At 36.8% G+C, this 21,091-nt stretch overlaps 1 protein-coding gene across 1 annotated transcript; it reads right to left on the reverse strand.

Annotated features, from left to right (window-relative positions):
* On the reverse strand, window positions 1-20,114 carry LOC106547671 (sodium/hydrogen exchanger 9B2). The gene is made up of 11 exons (XM_087723908.1): window positions 20,040-20,114; window positions 17,919-18,039; window positions 15,536-15,706; window positions 14,378-14,520; window positions 13,457-13,584; window positions 12,395-12,570; window positions 10,797-10,903; window positions 8,078-8,227; window positions 5,934-6,042; window positions 2,374-2,510; window positions 1-228 (listed from the first exon to the last, which is right to left on the reverse strand). The coding sequence occupies exons 1-11, from the start codon at window positions 20,112-20,114 to the stop codon at window positions 1-3; spliced, it is 1,545 nt and encodes a 514-aa protein (XP_087580034.1).
* Between the last annotated feature and the right edge of the window lie 977 nt (window positions 20,115-21,091).

The following is a 21,091-nucleotide window of genomic DNA, read 5'->3' on the forward strand; positions in this document are numbered from 1 at the left end:
CTAAGTTATCTCTTCTGATGAAAAACTGTCTATTGCTAGCTCATCTTCATTGCTTTTGGTAGTCTTGCGGAGAAGTCTGGGTCCAGCCAGTCCAATTATCACAGCTCCAACAGGAGCTGTGATCAAGATTGCAAGGAAAGCTATTGTCAAGATGTACAGGCCATATTTTTCTAGCATTTTGTCTTTATAACCTCGTGCTGTATCTAAGGCAACGGAACCAATTGCAGCCTGCAGACAGATTTTTTTAAAAAAAGTCAATGATCTGGGCTCATATATTGCACTAAATCATGGTTTCTATAGTTGAAGAAAGCACAGTTGTTAGGATTCAAACATCACATTACGGCATAAAGAGAAATCACAATATTTGAGTTCACCTACTATGCTAACAGAAACCTAGGCAAAATAGACCAGCACATGTAAAGCAGGTTCCTCTATTGCACCTTAAGTTTATGGGAGAACTTTCCTTTTTTCCTTTCTATCAGCAGCCAGCCACATTCCTCAAAGTTCTCCTATTTGGAGACCCATGCCTCAAATCTTGCTTGCTCAGTTAAGATTTTTCTCAGACAGCATCTCATTGCTTATTTGTCTCCTATATTATTCTAGCACATCATTTCACAATTGGAGTGTATACCTTTGTGTATGCTTTGACTTCCATAATACTCCAAGCAGCATGGCCATTTCTGAGAATTTTACGAATTAAACTCCACAGATTGGAGGGCATCCAAATTGGAAAATATTGTTGCAGAGAATATTCTCAGTATTCTGATGCTTCAACCCAAAGGAAAACCTTATAAATGTTATGTTTTTACTTCTGAGAAGTATTGTATTTCTGGTTGCCTTAGTTATAAAATAAAAAAAAGCTATAATGGACATGTCTTTATTTGAAAAAAATAAGAGTGATCAGTTAGTGTTCTTACACTATGGACAAAATGATATGTTCTTAAAGGCATACCTTTTGGGTTTTTCTCCACAAGAACTCAGTTAGCTAAAGTTCATAATGACTATATCAGACTCCCAAATGCCCTTATGTGAATACATTTTGAGGATGTTTAAATCTACTTGGAAGTCTTCAAAAAAAATTGATTGGCTACAGGAGGCTTTGAGACTTCTTTGGTTTTTAGGCCTACTCAAAAATTTTAAACTACAAAGATCAATGGTATGTATTCCAAATAAATATGTATACAACCTCAGTTTTTAGTAGAAAGAGTCATGTTACTGTTTATCGATCATAGTGAAAAAGAGCTTTAACCATCTATCTTATAACTATTATTTCTTCTTGCCTATATCTAGGACTGAAGGGTGTAGTTGTTTCTGTTATTGTTTTCCAGTTCAAAGGGTATGCCACTTTCCTCTCTGAGTACTGCATGATAAATTAATTTCCTTGAAATTGAATTTCTATATTTCTTGTGAATTTCCTTTTCTAAGCAGTACTGTGGATGAAATGTATTGATGCATTTGTATTTAAATGTATTTTCTTAATAGCATTGATAAACAGTTAGATAAAAACGATAGACAAATAACATGACCCCCATATTTGCATGAAAAAATGCTATAAAACACCCTAAAACAGTAAAGGATTAACTGTTACAAATGTTAAGCATTGAAACATTGGAAGAAATAACTGTTCTGTCACAGGTGGTATATAAAACAGGTAGGGAACAGTCTGTGTGAAGTTTCCCAAGAATGTCCTTGCCATAATCCAAAGGGCCTCCTCGATACCAGTCAGCCTTACCTGACTCAAGCACAGGAATTCAAAAGGAAGACCACTACACTGGAACAGGTGCAAAGAAACATTTGCATCCCAAAGCAGGGCCGGGGGATATATTGTGGCCAGGCAGAAAATATAAGACAGCACGTTGACCACATACCAATGAGTTCTCTGTGGACCATTTTCTTTACAAGCACCCAGCATTCACAACATACACACACTGCAGTGCTGCCAAAACATCCCAGGCAAGGAAAAGCTGTTATCTTTCAATCTGAGATAAGAATTTTTCACCACTTTGTTCTGGAGATCAGGAATGCGCAGCAGTTGACCTTCCAGATCTTATTGAACTATAAACCTGCCAATAGATTTGTACCCAGCGTAGCCAGAAGTGTAAGATAGTTGAAGTTTAGTTCAGCAGCATTTGGAGGAGCAGAGACTGTCTACTCTGACTTTAATGTCAAAATCAACTGAAGGCCTATAAGCTTTTAAAGTTTCATCATCAGTCAGAAGTCGGTACTTCTGAGTAGAAGAGAGACGTTCTCACATTTTATCTCTATCTCACACCATCGCACCCCACCCCCTATTTAAATATGTTTACATGTTCTTCATTGGTGCAACTCCCTTTTTTACATAAGGTTCGGGTCGAATAAGCAAAAATACTCTACCTGGACAGTTGCTTTGGGGATCCACGCCAGTGCAATAAATAATTTTTCCTTCCAATTAAAGCCAGAGCCACTCACCAACAAAAACGTAGCCACAATTCGAACCATTAAAGCTAAAAACATAGTGGACAAACAAAGCCCTGTAGTGGAGAAAGACTTTATTGTTCCACTTGGATTGGGATAATGTTTGTATGAGCAAATGCCAGGCAATGAGAATCTCCTTCATCATACCTGTCTTGGAAACCTATTTCATTTACTGAAAACTACTTGAGCAATAATATTTATACATACATTCATCTTGGGATTCTTAGTTGCCTCAGCTAAAATATTCACAATGTTATATATATATGATTATATTATATATAATTGTAACTGGTTAATCATCTGAATGCAAGATTTTTAGTTGCATGGCCAATAACATTTTAAAAAAATTAAAGATGACAGGGTAAGATGACAGGGAAGATAGAGATCACGAAAGGAACTAGACAACGATGTCCAGTATCCCCATTGTTATTTATACTGACACTAGAGATTTTGAATAGAGACAAAATAAAGAGATAAAAGAGATGAGGGTCAAGAAAGAAGAATATAAATTATAGGCATTTGCAGATGATTTTGTGTTTATTATGGAAAATCCAATAGAAACGGGGCCAAAACTAGTCAAAATAATAGAATATGGAGAAATAGTGGGATTGAAGATTAATAAAGATAAAACAAAGATTCTGGTGAAAAATATGATTGTAAAACAGAAAAGAGAGTTGATGGGGAAACTGGACATACAGATGGTGAAAAAAGTGAAGTATTTGGGTATTCAATTGACATCAAGATGTGTAACACTAAAGGAGGATAACTATTATAAGGTGAGAAAACTAATAGAAATAGATCTAGAAAGATGGAAAAACCTGCAATTATCACTGATGGGAAGAATAGCAGTAGTAAAGATGAATATATTACCAAGTCTGCTATACTTATTTCAAACAATACCGATAAAACGGAGAAAAAATACTTGGAAAGCATGAATAAAATAGTGGGGAAATATATATGACAGGGGGGAAAAAGCAAGAATTAATATACAAATGTTGCAAGATGCAAGAGTTCGAGGTGGATTTGGATTACCAAATTGGGAATTGTATTATCAAGCAGCAGGATTAGCTTGGATGAAAGAATGGATCTTACTGAGTAACACAAGATTATTGACACTGGAAGGCCATGATTTGCAACTAGGTTGGCATGCTTTTTTGTGGTATGGTAAAAGCGAGGCACATGGTTATTATCAAAGACATTATGTAAGGAATGGATTGTTAACAATATGGGAAAGAGTGAAAGGGAAACACTATTTAGAAATACCAAAGTGGCTTTCAACGATGGAAGCACTGACACATCCAAATATTAGTAATATGAAAAATATCATTAGATAAAAAAATATCTTAACAGAAAAGGGGGAACTAAAACAAAAACAAGAATTAGAAAAACAAGGGATCAATATAGGATGGTTTTCACAATTGCAAATACAATCAAGATATGAAAAAGATAAAAGGGGATACGGTTTTAATTTAGGAAGTTCGGAATTGGATAAGATACTTATAGCATAAATACCATCAACATAGAATGGAGTTTGCTAAGAAGCTGAAATACACCAATAAGAGGAAGAGTGGGAAACAGAGGAGAGAAGAAAGATAGAAAGAGAGGGATAGGGGAGAGGGTAAGGGGGGAAGATGAGGAGGATAAGGAGGAGTGGAATGAAGAGAGAGGAGAAGGAGAAAGGAAGGGGAAGTAGAGTAGAAAAGGGTGATGGAGGGAAGAAAGGAGGTAGGAGAGAGGTAGAAGAAAGAGGTGTATGGAGAGCAGAAGAGCTAATAACGGGTTTTTATCTTTCTGGGTGTTGATGACAAGAGGAACTGATGTAATTACTACTTAATACAATAGGATATTGGCTATGTAATAGTATACATGTGATTATATGTTATGAAAATGGAAAACAAAAAAGTATATATATATTTTTAAAAAATAGAAAAAAATATATTTATGGGAATGGAAGAAAAAATAATTAAGAAACTATATAGCTACCTACTAAAAATTAGATTAGAAGTGGTTAAAGAGACAATGGTAACTTGGGCAAGGAATTTTGGTTACAAAGTGGAGCTAGAAAAGTGGCAAAAGCTATGGGAAAGGAACTATAAATTAACCATGTCAACAGTTTACAAAGAAAACTTGTACAAAATGTTTTATAGATGGCACATGTCACCGGAAAAATTAGCAAAGATGTTTAAAGATAAATCAGCGAAATGTTGGAAGTGTCAGCAAGCAATAGGTTCCTATTATCATATGTGGTGGACATGTGCAGAAGCAAGGAAATACTGGGCTAAGGTAAGAGTGTGGTTAAAGAAAATGTTACAACAAGAAATAGAATTTAGACCAGAGATATTTTTACTAGGTATTATCCCAGAGAAATTTAAGAAAGAGGATACCTATTTGATTATACATGTAACTACAGCAGCAAGAATCGTATTTGCCCAAAATTGGAAATTAAATAAGCTAGCAACAGATGAAGACATAGTAAAAAAGATACTAGATTGTGCAAAGATGAACAGATTGACAATGAAAATAAAGGATAAAGAGGAATCGGACTACTTCAAGACATGGGGAAGATTTTATGATTGGCTAGAGAAAGGAAACTAGAAAAGAAAGTAGGAAGACGATACAGAACCCAGGCGATGCACTGTTATGGAAAAGGAAGGGAAGAAGGGGAAATCAGAAAAGGAAAGAGTAAACACATAAGTATATATATATACTAGAGAGATACAAAGAGGGGGGATATAATTAGGATAGACTAGTGAAAGTAAGGGAACAAGGAAAGATACCAATTATATTTGGGTTTGCCTAAATACCATTCCAAGGAAATATAAACTGAGACCCAAAAGAGACACCTGTAATAATAGAAAAGAAAGAGAGAGAGAGGAGAGAATGAAAGGGTGGGGGAAAGAAGAAAGAGGTAAGGAGAGGAGGATGGAAGGGAGAGGAAGAGAAGGAGAGAGGATAGGTAGGTCAAGAGGAAGAGTAGGAGTAGGAGAAAGGGAAGGGAAGAAGGAAGGGAGAGAAGGAGGAAAGTAGAGAAGGGAGGGAGAAAAGAAAGGGAAAATACAATGGTTTTACAACAGGCAGAAGGGATGGTGAACAAAGCAACCCAAACTGTATATGTATATTATAACCTATAAAATGGAATAACAAATGTATAAGAATGATAAATGTAAAGAAGAAAAATAATTATGTGAATGTATACTTAAAATGGTATGTAAAAGAATTAAAAATAAATAAAAATGTTCTGGATTTTAAAAAAAAATTAAATTTTCTGCATGGAGAAACATAAGCATGTTCTGGTTTGGAAAGGGCACTCAACTGCCAGTTTATACAATATATTGCTATAAATCATAATATAATTTTAAATCATGGTTCATGACCCATTGTGTTCTATGAATGCAATCAATTCTGACTAAGATTCTTGTTCTTATAAGGAAGCCAGGCACAATCTTTAGAAATGCTATACCTCTTGTATGCAAACTTACCAACAGTATTTAATCCAATGGAAGAAACAGAGATTTCAGCTCCAATTAGTCCAAATAGAAATGGTTGGGACACTTGCCATGCAAAAGTAACAATATCTTGCACTGCTTTCTATAAGATATAACAAAAAAAACAGTTTTACACCAATACATGTTGATAGTACTTGTGCAGAAAAATGGCATATCTTAAATTTGATTTGTCCAAGCAAGATGCCACTTTCCTTTTTCTAATGCTAGAAATTGGATTCTGCCATTAATTATGAAGAAGTACCATCATCTTTCAAGGACTTAAAAGAAACCATTATGGTAATTAACAAGAATATTAAAAATGTAGCACTAGAAAAAATATTTCAATATCTCATAGGCCAAAGTAAGTTATTATGTTTGAAATAAATTGCCTTTGTCTATATATCAATTTTTAATTAAATACATTTCATCTCTTCAATTTGGAATTCTCCAATTTTAACAAATGATTTCATCTGCATCAACCAGCCCAGCCAGCCAGCGCTGTAGCCCCTGCCTTATGTAATATTCTGCTCTCGAAGATTAGAATGGTTCCCAACCCTGTTGGCTTTTTGCAAAGCTTAAACACTTGGTTATGTACCTGTGCCTGGGGCTCAGAATGTATTAAGGGCCCAGATACTTGGCTTTACGATTAGTTTATTGATCATTAGAGCTACTATTTGAGCTTATTTATTTTGTGGCTATTTTTATTGGTTTGATATTTTTTGAATTGTTGTTTTATAATTTTAGAATTATAAGTCATTTAGTTGAGTTGTGCAGCTACAGAAACTGAATAAATAAATAAAACCTCACTTCTACAAAAAAAAAAACAACCTATGTTGCCTTATTATAGCAAATGGTTTCAACTGTTTACATGGGGATAAGGGGGAGTCTTTTGTGTAATGTTCCGGTAAATCCTATTTGGGTAGGGTATAAGAAATCTTGAAGCTCTGATTTCTAAACTGTCCTGACATGGTTCTCAGAATCCTGGAATGGATTTGGACTATTCTTCTGTGTTCTCTTGTTTTTAAAAAAAACACCAGGTAAGTTTCTGCTTTAGTTACATTTTTGGTCAGTTGTCATGGTAGCAAACAAATACCAAACATCGCTATGGACCATAAGGACACTATATGTAATTAGGAAAAAAAAACTTATAACTGTTACCTGACCTGCCATTCATTATCAATTGAAATAAAACAATGCTGAAATTGTTTAAAGATTAAATAAGATCATGAATAAAATGTGTGTGCGTGTCATGAAATAAACTGACAGTACCTATTTGGTCTAAATCAGTAAAAAGAGAAATTGTTTGATTGCTATCAAATCATGTGCCACTTCCTAGTAATTATATGGATAGACTTTCTGCAAATGATTTTCTGTTAACTTGGTTTTTAAGTCTTTCGCTGTTGTCATTAAATTTATCTACCTTCAAATTAGCCTGGTCTTCAATTAATCTTTTCCAGTCCCTAGACTGAACAGCTATTCTGGTAAAACTTGGAGAATGAGTTAGAATGGTGTGTGTGATGCCTCGCTATAATGTAACCAATAAAGTTGGCTTAACAAAATTATTTGTGTGCTCTATGTCATTTAGACTGAGGCATTTATGTGCCCAGGTTTTACCTGCTACAAGTTAAATAAGAAAAAGGCAACTTTGTTTTAACCCCAACTTTTGGAGTGTACACACATTTGGAAGATTTGCTCTCACAAAAGGCATGGCCAATCACATGCATGGCCAATCACTAGAAGGCAAACTGTAAATTTGCTCTTTACAACCTCCAGGATGTGATGTATAACAGGATACTTTATCTTTTTTTTCTGTCCCCATCACCACAAAGCAGTGGGCTAGGCCACTTACCACGATTATTTTCTCAGTATAACTATAACTCCTACATGAGCCCCAAAGGGATTCCTAGAAATATTGGGTTGGCACACTACTAGGAAACTGTCAACTTCCATTCAGTTTTTTAACTGCAAGAATCTGAAGAACTATACCTCGATCCCCACACTGATACCCATGGGCATCACATTACCTACCTTTGTCCAAAACTGAGACTGATCATTTGTGTTAAAAATTACTGGCAAGTAAAGTATCTATTTTCCAGAATCAGAATTGGGACTTTGATGTGTGGTAAGAGAATTCTCACCTTTTCATTAGACCACGCCATTCCAGCGAGAAATGACAAAACAATGACACAGAGTCCTCCAGATCCTGGAAAGCCAAAACGTTTGCAGCTTAAAAGAGAAAATGCTGACAAGCCAATCACAAAGAAGGCTCTTTTCCCTGCAATGGATTTCTGAAAGAAAAAAAATGGAAAAATGTATAATTGCTGGTGTGCAGCAGGACAAAACATGTTGTACACTGCCTCCTGGTGGTCAAGTAAAGCATATACAGTAATATCCAAGGAATGTACCAGTATAAGAAACACTTGAGAAACACTGCTCTAGGACACAGATAATTTCCATTTTACCAATCTTCAATCCTACCAATTCCTACTTCATAAGAAATATATCTGTATCTACAAATCAGGAAGTTGGATAATTTTAAACCTTTCTACCAAAGTTGCCCAATAAATGATAATAATAATAATAGCCTGCCATTAGTCAGGCTAAGGCCTTCTGAGTCTCTCAGTCTGCCCAGCTGGGAGATTCTTAGCCCTCTTACTCTTGATCCCAGGTGTAGGGGAAAAAAAGGATATTTTTTCTAGCCAATGTTCCGAAATATCATATTTAATACAGTTTTGTGCCAATCCTGAACCTGAAGGGTAGCGGTTGTGGCCCAGCAGGAGCCGTTGGAGCTGCCACCAGACTCCGACAGCGAGGGGCCCTATGAGTCGGTTTGGAGGATGTGGAGGATCCTGGACAGGGTTCCAACTCTGAGCAGGGCGCAGAGAGGCTGGTTGGCCACTAGGAGGCGCCTGAGCCTTGGACCAGTGGGGAGGAGACAAGGGAGTTGTTCCTGGATGCCCGGCAACGAAGAGCTAATAGGCGGAAGGAGCAGTTACACAGTTACAGAAGATAATTGCACTTAGCTGGTGGTAATCAGGCTCCTCTCAAGACTATAAAAGAAATGAATGTGCACATGCCCTTTGTAGGAGTCAATGTATTCACTAAAGTTGGAGAACTCTTGTGGCTATCTTGGAAGACTGGCTTGCTGCCAAGGTTAGTCTGTGCTGAATTGCTGCCAACGTCTTGTCTGTACTGGCTTGCTGCCAAGGTCCTGTCTGTGTGTTAATAAATCCTTGCAGTATCTTTGTCTCGACGGATGAGGAGGGGTCAGAACAGGTAGCTATGTAACTGTAGTCTTGCATGTAGGGAATGTTTTAATGAAAAATTCCCTTAAAAATTACTCATGACAAATCTATAAAATGAAGTTCTTTAAAAAAAATGTAACATGGAATATCAGTGAAGGCAACATACATATGCATACTTCATTTATATAAACCAATACAATCATCCCATTGAATGACTGCTTTAAAAAAACCTGCCTTTTTATGACCCTGTAATCCCTTAATTCCGGATAAAGTTGGGGTGTTTGGATGGAACCAGGGGTGGGTTTCTCGCCCCGTTCCAACCGGTTCGGTTGGAACGGGGCCGGCGGCGTCCTCGTGCACGCGCGCGGTGCACACATGCGTACTAGCGTCTGTGCGATGCTCCAGCTGCTCCTGGAGGATCGCGCAGGTGCTGTATGTGTCCTGCGCATGCGTGGAAGCACAGAACCCGTCAAAACCGGGTAAGAAGCGCGGGCGGGCGGCTGGGCCTTTCACCATTCCTGGAAGTTACTTACTTCCGGGTTCGCCGACCAACCGGTTCGCAGGGACCGCTGCGAACCGGTTGAAACCCACCCCTGGATGGAACTCTGCATTTACTGGTCAGATGCCCTTTCTGCACCATGTGGAGTTCACAGCAGATATTTTTTCTTAGCACCCTAGGAGAAAAATGCTACCTAGATTGAACTCTCAACCTTCCAAGTGGGAGGTGAGTGTCTTACCACTAGGCCACCACACTGCTCAATTGAAGGACCAATTACTACATAATAAAATAAGGTCTTAGGTTTCAGGACATATTCATTGCAGAGCAGCTCTCTGAAGAGTGATCATCTGGATCTCTTTTAGGGAGAAAGGTCTTTTTTGTTCTTCCTTCTCTTTGTTTTTCTCTCCCTCTTATACTCATCCCGTTTTATTCAGGATGTTAGCCACTTTGTAGGGACTTACTATTGCTTTGCCCCTTCAAAAACAATATCCCATCTCTAATATCCTAGGTCTAACAGAGATGCGGTGGCTCAGTGGCTAAGACGCTTAGCTTGTAGATCAGAAAGATTGGCAGTTCAGTGGTTCAAATCCCTAGTGCTGCATAACGGAGTGAGCTCTTGTTACTTGTCCCAGTTTCTGCCAACCTAGCAGTTCGAAAGCATGTAAAAACGCAAGTAGAAAAATAGGGAGCACTTTGGTGGGAAGATAACAGCATTCCATGCACCTTTGGCGTTGAGTCATGTCCGCCACATGATCACTGATATGTCTTCAGACAGCGCTGGCTCTTCGGCTTTGAAACGGACATGAGCACTGTCTCCTGGAGTTGGGAACGACTAACACATATGTGCGGGGGGAACCTTTACCTTTACCTAACTGGGATAATAGTTTAACTCGGTGCTAAATCTACTTTCCAATCCTCGCTTGAATGGGAACTTTTTGTTTACTTTGCACCAATTCTGCATTTGATTACAACACATTTCGGAAGGAATAACTGAATTTCTTCTGTTCCAGTTTCTCAGAATGTGCTCAGTTTATCAGATGCTTTTACTGTAAATGCAGCCTACAAAAATGTGGGCTTTGTCACAAATTATTTTCCCAACAGTATTGTTTTTACCTCATTCTTGTTTGGAAAATATGTAATAAAAAATCCTAAAAGGCAACCAGCACCTGCACCAATAACAACTTCCACCACACTATGCAAGATGCTATGAAGGGTGGACCCTATGAAAAAGAAATGGGAAAAAAGTCAAGGAGATATTTTAATGTAATTTTTAAGTGATTTTTAAAATATAAGTAAACAATTTCTGAAAAAAAAAAAGGAAAAATATTGACCACCAAAGGTTGTGTCATGCAACTGAAATGGGTGACTATATACATAGTAAAAATAATTAAATAATCAAGTAATCAAATTACAACTCCATAAGATATGGCAGCATTGCCTCTAATCAGCATCTGAAAACCAGATGCATGACAAGTAAAACAATCAGCATCAAAGGGCTCAAAAGATTTGAAGAAAAGTTTTGAAGTTCAGACTTGAAGAAATGCTGTTTTGTGTTTTTTCAAATCCAATAATAATGTGGCTTAAGAGATATTTTGTCATTAAAAATATTTCCCCACTGATTTCTAATCATGATATTGAATATGCTCTGGCAACCTTTTGGATTGTAACACATTTCCATTAGATTGTCGCCTTCTCATCCTCACCCCATTTGGGAAGGACAACCTGGCCAGTTGTACAGCCATGGACCAGTTTCTTGGTTCTTGGATACTTTTCTCTGCTATTATTGGTGTTTTTATACCCCCCCCCCCGGGGGGAAACAACTGGGCAGAACTGCCAGTGCTGTAGTATGGGGAAATCCCTTCAGCTCTGCAGGGCATTCCTCTGCTTTATTACATAGTTAGTCCCCAGCTGTTGATCATATTCTATAGTTTTCTTGTGAATGTGGGTTTATTGAGCTTTCAGAATTGAAAATCTGAATGACAATTAAAAACACTGTCAACATGAGCTGGCTAAACAATTGTTCAAATGCACAGCAAAGCAGGAGACATTCTGTTAGATTTTGAGGAAGACTCTCCCATTTTATCATGGTGGGGCTGCTGAGTTTTGCAAGAGCCAGCTTCTGAGCATTATGACCCATCTATTTACAGTCACTCAACAAAAACAAATAAGAGCGGATAAACAGAAAGCAGAAAACCAATGAAATCAAGCTGCAAAAGTTCATATTTGCATCTACATTTTGGGACAGACTATAAATTCCTGAATCTATCATAATAGAGATCAGCCATTTTGTTTGTGTGTAAAAAAAAAAGATGTCAGTTAAGTACTGTACACAAGAGACCATTTTATTTTCTAATTTTTATAAACCAATCCTGAAAAATTATATCATGAAAATTTGGGGGTTCCAGAGACTGCAAAAAGGAGTTGTAAGGACTTGTAAACATCACTGAATTATGTGTGCATGATTATTTGCATTTCTGATTTGGCATATGTTACATCTAAATATCACCACAATATTAAAAAAAGTAGTATCTGTCTTAGGATTTTAATATTCTACTGATTTATTTTATTCAGTTATGATTGTTTTGCCTTCCCCTAAGAAATAAGGATGCTACAAATAAACCTTACTGCCAATGTTGGCTTTTAAAAATTCACCTCCCATCTTTCAGTGGGACATGTCCTGTTTCATCAGTTCTAGAGCATAGGGATATTACCTGAGGAAAAAGCCATGCCTAAGAAAATGTTAAAGCCTGTGATGGCTACAATGTCATCCATACTGGCAGCAGCGATTAGTAACGTTGGAATTCCTTGATCTACACCAAGACCTTGTCTCTGTAACATCAGCATCGAAAGGACTACAACAGCTGGAGATACAGCACCTAGAACAAAACTGAAAAATGTACACACTATTGGCGCTCATCAATTCAAGAAATAATATTCAGCCATTGTTAAATATGTCAAGGTTTGTGGGAGACAGCAGAATGTAGATGGTTAAATAGTGTATTAGTAGAAAGATCAGTCTCTTTCACTCAACAGTTTAGAATGTTAGAAAACAAACACGCAATAAACAAAAATGTGGTGGATATGGTTTCCTATCACGACTGCACTATTCACTAAATACTGAACCAGTGGTGGGATCCTACTGGTTTAACAATGGCTTCAGTGATCATGTGCTTTGCTGCATGTGTGTGCGCAGTTTAGAGAAAAATTACCTTCCGCATTTCTGTTGAGGAGGAAAACAGCTGAGGAGCCGCAATCCGGTTCGCCGCGTGACACAACTGAGAAGATAAAGGTCAGTAAAGTGCAGGGGCGGGCAGGCCCACTTGATCGTTGGAGCAAACCGGTTCGCTCACAGCTGATCGTCAGAGCTACTGGCTCGCCGGAACTAGTCCAAACTGGTAGAATCCCACCCCTGCTCTGAACATTCCAAGCATTGTTATGATGCCCAATGATTATGATAGGCCTTTCCCAACTTCTATTTGGTGAGGATTAAAGGAGTTGTAGCCCAATATGACTGGATGGGAGGCAGAGTGGGGAAATGGGGTCTTAAAACTGTAAAAGATCTAAAGTTTCCAGATGCAACAGTGCAAGCAAGAGAACATCTTTTGCCTGTTTCGTCCCAACATTAAAGTGGTTTTGGGTGTGTTAACAAGGAAATGGTGAGTACTGGGTTCTGGTTTATATCAATTGTATTTATGAATGGAAGATAAGAAGAAGTATGTATAGTAAAAAGGGGAAAAATATTTGGCACAAAAAGAAGCAAGGTCACCTCTTACCCTAACATAAACCCCCATACCCAGGGGAATTTCATTAGAAAGTGAGATATAACTGCTGCTGAACATGCTTCAGTGATGCAAGGTCCCATGCATAGTCTGAAACAGACAGTTTTTAACTTGTTCAGAGCCTGAAATACAAAAATATTCTACAATTAATATTACTCATCTTTGGGGCTAGGAAAAAAATATTTCAAGATTTGTTAATACATTGACTGAATTTACTCTTGCAATAAACCGTGTTTTCTGCACTAAATCCACTATTTCTAAAGTAACCCCCTTGCACTAGGCTATAAATCATTTTCAGGATTATTTCAACAGGGAAGCAATCTGTCTTTATTCTCCATGCTTTCAAGGCCCTTTCAAAGGCTTCCAGTCATGCCTATTAAAAGTAGGAAAAAGGTGCAATAGTATTAATGAAAGCACTTTCTCTTTTTTTAAAAAAAAAATGAGGTGATTGGGAAGGGAAATTAATCAATTGATGATAACACTTAAATAAGCCCTAAGGACTGTTTCTAAATGTGTGTGTTTAGGTATGCAAACGTATACACTCTACACACTTATACCCAATCTAGCTATGTCAGTTTTTATTTTAAGTTTTTATAAGCATGATGGGAACATATCCCTCCTCCGCACAGTATGATCCGATCTAAAATTTTCTCTTCGTTCACAGGCATAGCAGGTAGGAAAGAAATTCCTCCTAGGTGACACTGAGAACCATTCCAAAGATAATTAATGCTAATCACACTAGGAAATACGAATCTTCCTCTTTCTTCATATTCTGTTCCATTTCTCCCCACATCTGTGTCCTTTATGACTCAAAGTAAAAAATTGAGCTATGTACTACATGTTACAGGTTTTCACAGTGTTTTGCTATTTGTAACAGAGACTTTTGAATTTCTTAAGAAGCCTTTAATACTCCACCTTTGCGTCAAGGCCAAGACCAGCTAGAGACAAAATAATCGAGAGGGCAACATTTCTGAATATAACTCCCCACTGTACTTTGATCACGATCACCTTACTGACGTATTCAATATTTCTGATGAGAAATCCAGCAATCAACATACCTAAATGGAACAGTGATAACCACCTGGTTAACTCTTTTAGAGACCCACATAAAATCTGACAATGATGCTTCATTTTCTTTGTTTATACAAATAAATATCTTTCACAAAAGTTTAATGGGGAGGGAGGGAAGGAGAGGAACAGACGGAGAATATTGCAGGAAAAATTAATGCAACAAACCAAGAAAAAGAATCAAGATTCCAGGTTCAAGAATAAAACTAGACCTGTTTCCCTTTGGGGATCCCATTCTAAAGCTGAAGTTGTACCCTCTCATATGTCAACGTGATCCAATAAAGTAGAGAAGCAAAGGTCAACTTAATAATACTGAGCTTGATAAGCAACTTCATACCACTGTGTTAGAAACAGTGGTGGGTTCTGGATCCCGTTTGGGCCCAGCGGTGTCCACATGGGCGCACGTGGCACGCACACACATATGTGCAGCACGCGCATGCGTCTTAGCGCCGCCGCGATGCTGTAGCTGCTCAGCAGAGCATCGCGCAGGCGCTGTACACACCGTGCACGGAAGTGCAGAAGACTTAAAAGACCGGTAGGAGTTCGAGCAGGCGGGTGGGCCCTCTGGAGCACTGTACCGGAACGGTATCCAGTGTTCCGGGCAGACTCCGGTATGCCCATACCGGGGCGTACTGCCTGCAACCCACCACTGGTTAGAAACCCCTGCTCTTGTTCCCCTTTCTGCAGTTGGTCACAAGAGTTGGCTTTGAGGGCCTAAGATGGCAATTCCATAGGCCAGGCTTATTTGACAGTCTACTCATTACAACCCAGAACCAACTGCAAAAAGCAGAATCGATCCATAATTCTCAACATCTATTGCCCTCACAGGCAGCCTTCTGATAGATTGAGTACATGAATGATCCACGGAGGAAGCTTTCATAACAATGGTTAACACTTCTTTATAAATTGAAAGTAATGTTTAATCATTTGAAATACTAGTCTGGAAGAACCCAGCCTACCTAATGAAAATGAAATTAGCACACTATTTGTTGACATGATACTTACCAAGAAAAGGAGGGAGAGGAGGCAATCCTGGTATTTTAATTAGCTGCACAATTTTGCCACCAATTACTGAACAAAAATAGAGGCATACAATTCCGAAGATGCTCCCACCAGGCAGACTCTCTTTGCCTGTAAGACTCCAAATTAGGCCCCAGATCAGGGCTCCTGTTGCCACTAGGAAATAAAAGTGGGGTGGGAAGGAAGGAAATAAATAAATGTTAAGTTTGAGCCTTATTCAGATATTCAGAAAAGAGAAAAATAATCTGCAGGATATGGAAGCAAAATTTATTCTTGTACTTTTCCCTATTTGTGATACTATTTTTTAATATTGTTATACATGTTCTGTCTTACCGTCACTTAATTTTTTTCAAATGTTATTGTTTATTTCCTCTGGGGGGAAGGGAGTATTTATTTGAAAAGTAGAAATGGCGGGGGGGAATGAAAAATAAATTCAAATTTAAAAAAATGTAAGGGCAATTCATGCATATCTCCATGTAGAGATAGTGCTTTACAGTAGGGTTTCAGCAAAGAATTGCCATATTTTCTTACAATATTGGAAGAAATGTGAAGAAGACATATGTAACGTCAGAACTTTATTTCACAGAATAGAGTTTATAATTTTTTCTTTTGAATCTTGAACTTATTTTTTGATTGATCAAATTTATGCACCACCTGTCTCACTATCTAAATGATTCTGAGTGGCTTACACAAATATTAATCTCTTAGAAAATATGAAATATCCAGGGAATTCATTTCTGTTGTCCAGTTGCCAATTTCTGTATAGTAGTTTTGTAATTCAGAATATGAATATGAACAAATTAAATTAAACTGTACCTCAAAGTAAAATTAACATATGGTATATAGTGGCTTTTCCCCAGAATGTTACAATTTTAGAAGATTTAAAAAACTTGTATGAATCATTACACTTTGAACAAAATGATATACTGATTCCTTTTCTGTACGAGTATAATGAAGTCCAGTGTGGCTGAAACATTTTGTTGAATAAGGTGTAATCACCTTATTCAACAAAAATCTATTGAATTTTTTGATAGATGTTAAGGCACTTTCCTTTGTTTAACCAAGCATGAATCTCCTATTCCTTATTCCATTCTGTCACTAAAATGTATATATCAAATGGATTTATTATCAACATATATTAAAACACTAATTGTAATATCATAAACATTATTTATTCATAACATTATTCTGAAGTTTAAAATGTTGCATATCCCTGACTTGCTTTTAAAATTATTACAAAAGGAAAGGACTGTAGCAGGACTATAGCAGGAATCTATCCACCTCTTGGGCGGTAATGTTATCACTTGAACTATGCAATAATTTGACTTTCACCTTTCCCAGATTCAGATAATTCAGTTACGACTAGGTGGTCAGTACACTAGGTGTCAGTAGAAATTGTGATAATGACAAAATGACAAAATGACAGGCACAACCTCACACAACAAATTTAGTCCTTTCATTATTGCATTCTAGAGTTGAATGTACATAAATCAATTGGACAGTTTGCATCATGATGTCATGACTAGCAAGCACACATATACGTGCCTGCATAGCTCTATTTGTGCAAGTGGCATGCTGGTGCACCCACTGCTCATGCACATGGTAGTGGCACATGACTGTGTGTGCACTCAGCCAACATTTCTGTAGCCCAAGTGCAAGCAATTCACTGCCCACTAGTGGGTTGCAGCTCAGAAGTTGGGGACCCGTGCTTTAGGGTAATTAGATTTCTTTTTTCTGTGCTAATAGTTAATGTATTTAAGTAAGACACATAAATCTGTGTTGACCATTTCAATATATAGTCTGAAGACTCACACAATACAGATTCACACATCATACTATGCTGATTCTTATTTTGTTATTATGCAATAATGTTATTAAGCCATGATGTTCAGCTCACAAGAGCACAGTTCATGCGAAGCCAAAACTAGATAGAATTTTGAACCAGTGAGAGACACTTGATTTCATCTTTCCCCCCACTAATTCAGTCCTAACAAATCCCATTCGCCTCTATCATCTGTTTCTCCTAGAGTGAATTTGGGATTTCTCTTACATTTTTCCAGAGTAATTTTTCAGAAGGTTCCATCAGCCAATTATCCCTTCATTAGCCTATATAAAACCTTAAGTATTATAGGATTAATCGGCGTCAGAGCAAAATAATTCAAATTATTTTTTATTATTTTATTCAATTTCCTAAAAACAAACATGGAAATCATATTCCCTACTGAAAAATAAGATGAAAATTTTAAACTATAAAGTCTATTTTTAAGAACTTTTACTGTAAGTAAAAAGAAAGCTCTAAAATTAATGCAACTAATGGAAACTAATGAGGGGGTGAACTATTTTTGCCTTTGACTTGTGTTTTACATACCCTTTGTTATTACTCTGGCAAGGACACCTTGAGGAGGACAAGCACACAGTTCCTTCAGTTTCTCTTGAATCTTGGCCTTTGTCTGTCCTTGCTCTCCACTTGAATCCAAAACACCAGCTTCCTGAAATGAAATGTAGAAACATTCTCCACAAAATTAAATTCCATAGAAAAACTGCTACAATATTCTCAGTTGTTGGTTGCAAAATGTCACAAACATCTTTTATAGAGGCATTGCTGGAAGGTTTTTCTGTTGGTTTTTATATGTTTATTTAATGGAATTATAGGCCACCAGTTCAAACAATGTGATTCTAAATGGCATACAGTAAAAAAAAATCAAATAATATCTATTTAATATTTATATGATTTTGTTACAGAATTGGTTAGTTTAGAATAAACTATCACCCACAAAATGATAATAGTTAGCGGTACTTTTTCACCCTATGATCAGTGGGGAATGCAACAGGAATTCTGACTTGTAGCCTGCCGGTTTTCAGGCCTGGATGGGGAAGAAAAGGATTAGCAAGCAAGATGCAATGGCTGTCAGTTTAGAAGCCTACTGATTCCATAGAACTTACTAGGAGAGGCAGTCAAAGGAAGCTCCATGCAGGTATTCTCCATGGGAATATCCCTTCTGTGGAATAGCTAGCTTTGAGACAAGGATGGGTCCCACTTTATGGTCTTTTGCAATCTGGCAAAAACCTAGCTTTTGGGGATTAGTTATAGAACTATTGGCACTTACACTAATCAATCTAAATAATAGATATTTAAAAAATCTGTTTAATACAGTTAAGCTACTGATACAATTCTACAGAGAAATGATTAAGTCAATCATTTGTACTTCTAAAACTTTAATAAATAGTTAGGATTGCAGAAAAAACAATTGCCTTCCATTGAGGACCTGTATACTATATGAGCCAGAAAGAGGGCTGAAAAAATATCTGCAGACTCCTAATATCCTGGATATAAACTGTTTCAACTTTCCCCCTCAGAATGTCACTACAGGGCACTGCGTGCCAAATCAACTAGTCATAAAAACATTCCCCCCCCCTTATCACTCTGCTAAGCATTTAATTCCCAAAGAACTGTCTTATGACTAAAGATATTTACCCACATAGTATGGCTGTATTGCTATTATCATTCTCATTATCTCATCTTTATCATTCTCATCATCTGCTCTTTCCTGCTACTTGGTATCTTATGATTTATCACTTGTTATTTGTATCTTATAATTTATGATAGCATCTTATGATTTGTGACTTAGCACTTTATTGTTTGTGTGTACGCTGAGTATTTAGCACAGGAGACAAATTCCTTTTGTGTCCAATTACATTGGCCAATAAAGAATATTCCTATATTCCTATTCCTAAAGAATCTGTAATTTATTCTGGTTTCCATTGTGATTTAATATTTATTATTATTCTACCTTTTAAAAAATAACTTTCCCAGAGTCCCCATAGATTGAGATAAATCTCGTAATTAAAGGAAGAAAGGACTTGGTTATTTGTTGGAACTTTCAAACTGTCCCTCATCTCAATGTGATTATTTGTACATAAATAAAAATCATAAGCCTTTTGGTTCAAAGAAAAACAAACATTGAGGTCTTTGAACATTGGGACAAGCACTGTTATTGACATTAAAAAACCCAATGCAGTGTATTGCCCCTAAATAGGCAGTGGTAGGATTCAAATAATTTAACAACCAGTTCTCTGCCCTAATGATTTCTTCCAACAACCAGTTCACCAAATTGCTCAGAAGGTTAACAACTGGTTTTCCCGAAGAGTTGCGAATTGGCTGAATCCCACCACTGTAAATAGGTGCTCTTTAAGCAATAAAGTTGCATGTGAACTGTCCTCTATTTAAATCACACAAATTCTCAAAAATAATGTTTGGTCTCCTTCACTAGAAGTTTCACTTATTTGGCTTAACAGAAATTATACATCTAGATTCAGTGTTATTTCATTTCTCTAACTTTACTTGTCATAACTATATCATGAAGAAAGAAAACATGACAATACTTACCTTAAAGTTTGACCATTCAACCCTATGTAGAGGAAAGACATTTCTTATTTTTTATTAATTCCCAAACTATCCATACAACTATAAAACTGTGATTACTATTACCTGAATTGGATAAGTTTCATTTCTTGCTTCTGAAGATATGTTTTTCTTGTCTGCCGCAGGTATTCTGTCTGACATAGTTCACAATCTAATTTTGTAAAATAAATTGTATTTTATTTTAAAATATATATATATTTATTTTATTGACTTTTGGGTGTTATCCAAGCTATCTCTTTTTTTTTAAAGGAACTTTTATTTTTAAATTTTAAGCCATCATTCTTAATTTTTACTTCTCAAATAAAATTGGATTGTTTAGAAAAAAAACATGAATTAGAAAAATATCACCATCAGTAATATCCTCTAAATCATTAGCCAAGAAAAGTATGTGTCAGAGTTCATGTAGTGCTACAAATGAGTTGCAAAATAACTTGGTTTTGCTTAACTTTTTGCACACAATTTTAATATGAACCACCAAAACTGAATCACTCTTTTAATAAATGGGGAACTTCTATTTTTATGCAATATTCAAGCTATTAGAGCAGACAAGGCAAGAAATTCTGGACGTCAAGAGTAATTATCTGTTTTAGTACACATTCTTTGCTATTTTTAAAAAAATAAAAAGGTTATATAGTAACACCTCCGCCACAATTAACATTCCTAAATATATTTCCTTGAGAATAGCCTCAATAAACTGAGGGCACATTTCTTCTGAAAGATGAATAATAGGACTGCATTGTCTGGGTGAATACCTATGCTCATTATCTTGGAACAGAAATCCCATTGAAATAAAATAATCATACTTACATATTTCATCTTATTCCCAGTAGAGTTAACATGCTTATGATTGGGAACAGAGGATGATACTTACACAGATTGGAATTAACTCCTCCTGACTTCACCCTCAGTTTGGTATTCACATTTTTGGGGATAGAGAAGCTGCCACTCCTAAAATGACATCTGCCCTCAATTTATTCCTGGTTTAAGACAGACTCCTATATTTTAGAGCTCTGGCTGGGGATTATGGTGAAATCACGCCTAGATCCGTGGGTGCAAAGATGCTTTTCCAAAAGGCAACTGGGATTCCTTTGTTGTTTTTTGCTTTGAAAAGGGTTTGT

The sequence above is a fragment of the Thamnophis sirtalis genome, unplaced genomic scaffold (genome assembly GCF_051295495.1).
Source record: "Thamnophis sirtalis isolate CommonGarterSnake01/CBP01778 unplaced genomic scaffold, rThaSir2_p1.2 scaffold_10, whole genome shotgun sequence".
NCBI classification, from domain to species: domain Eukaryota; kingdom Metazoa; phylum Chordata; class Lepidosauria; order Squamata; family Natricidae; genus Thamnophis; species Thamnophis sirtalis.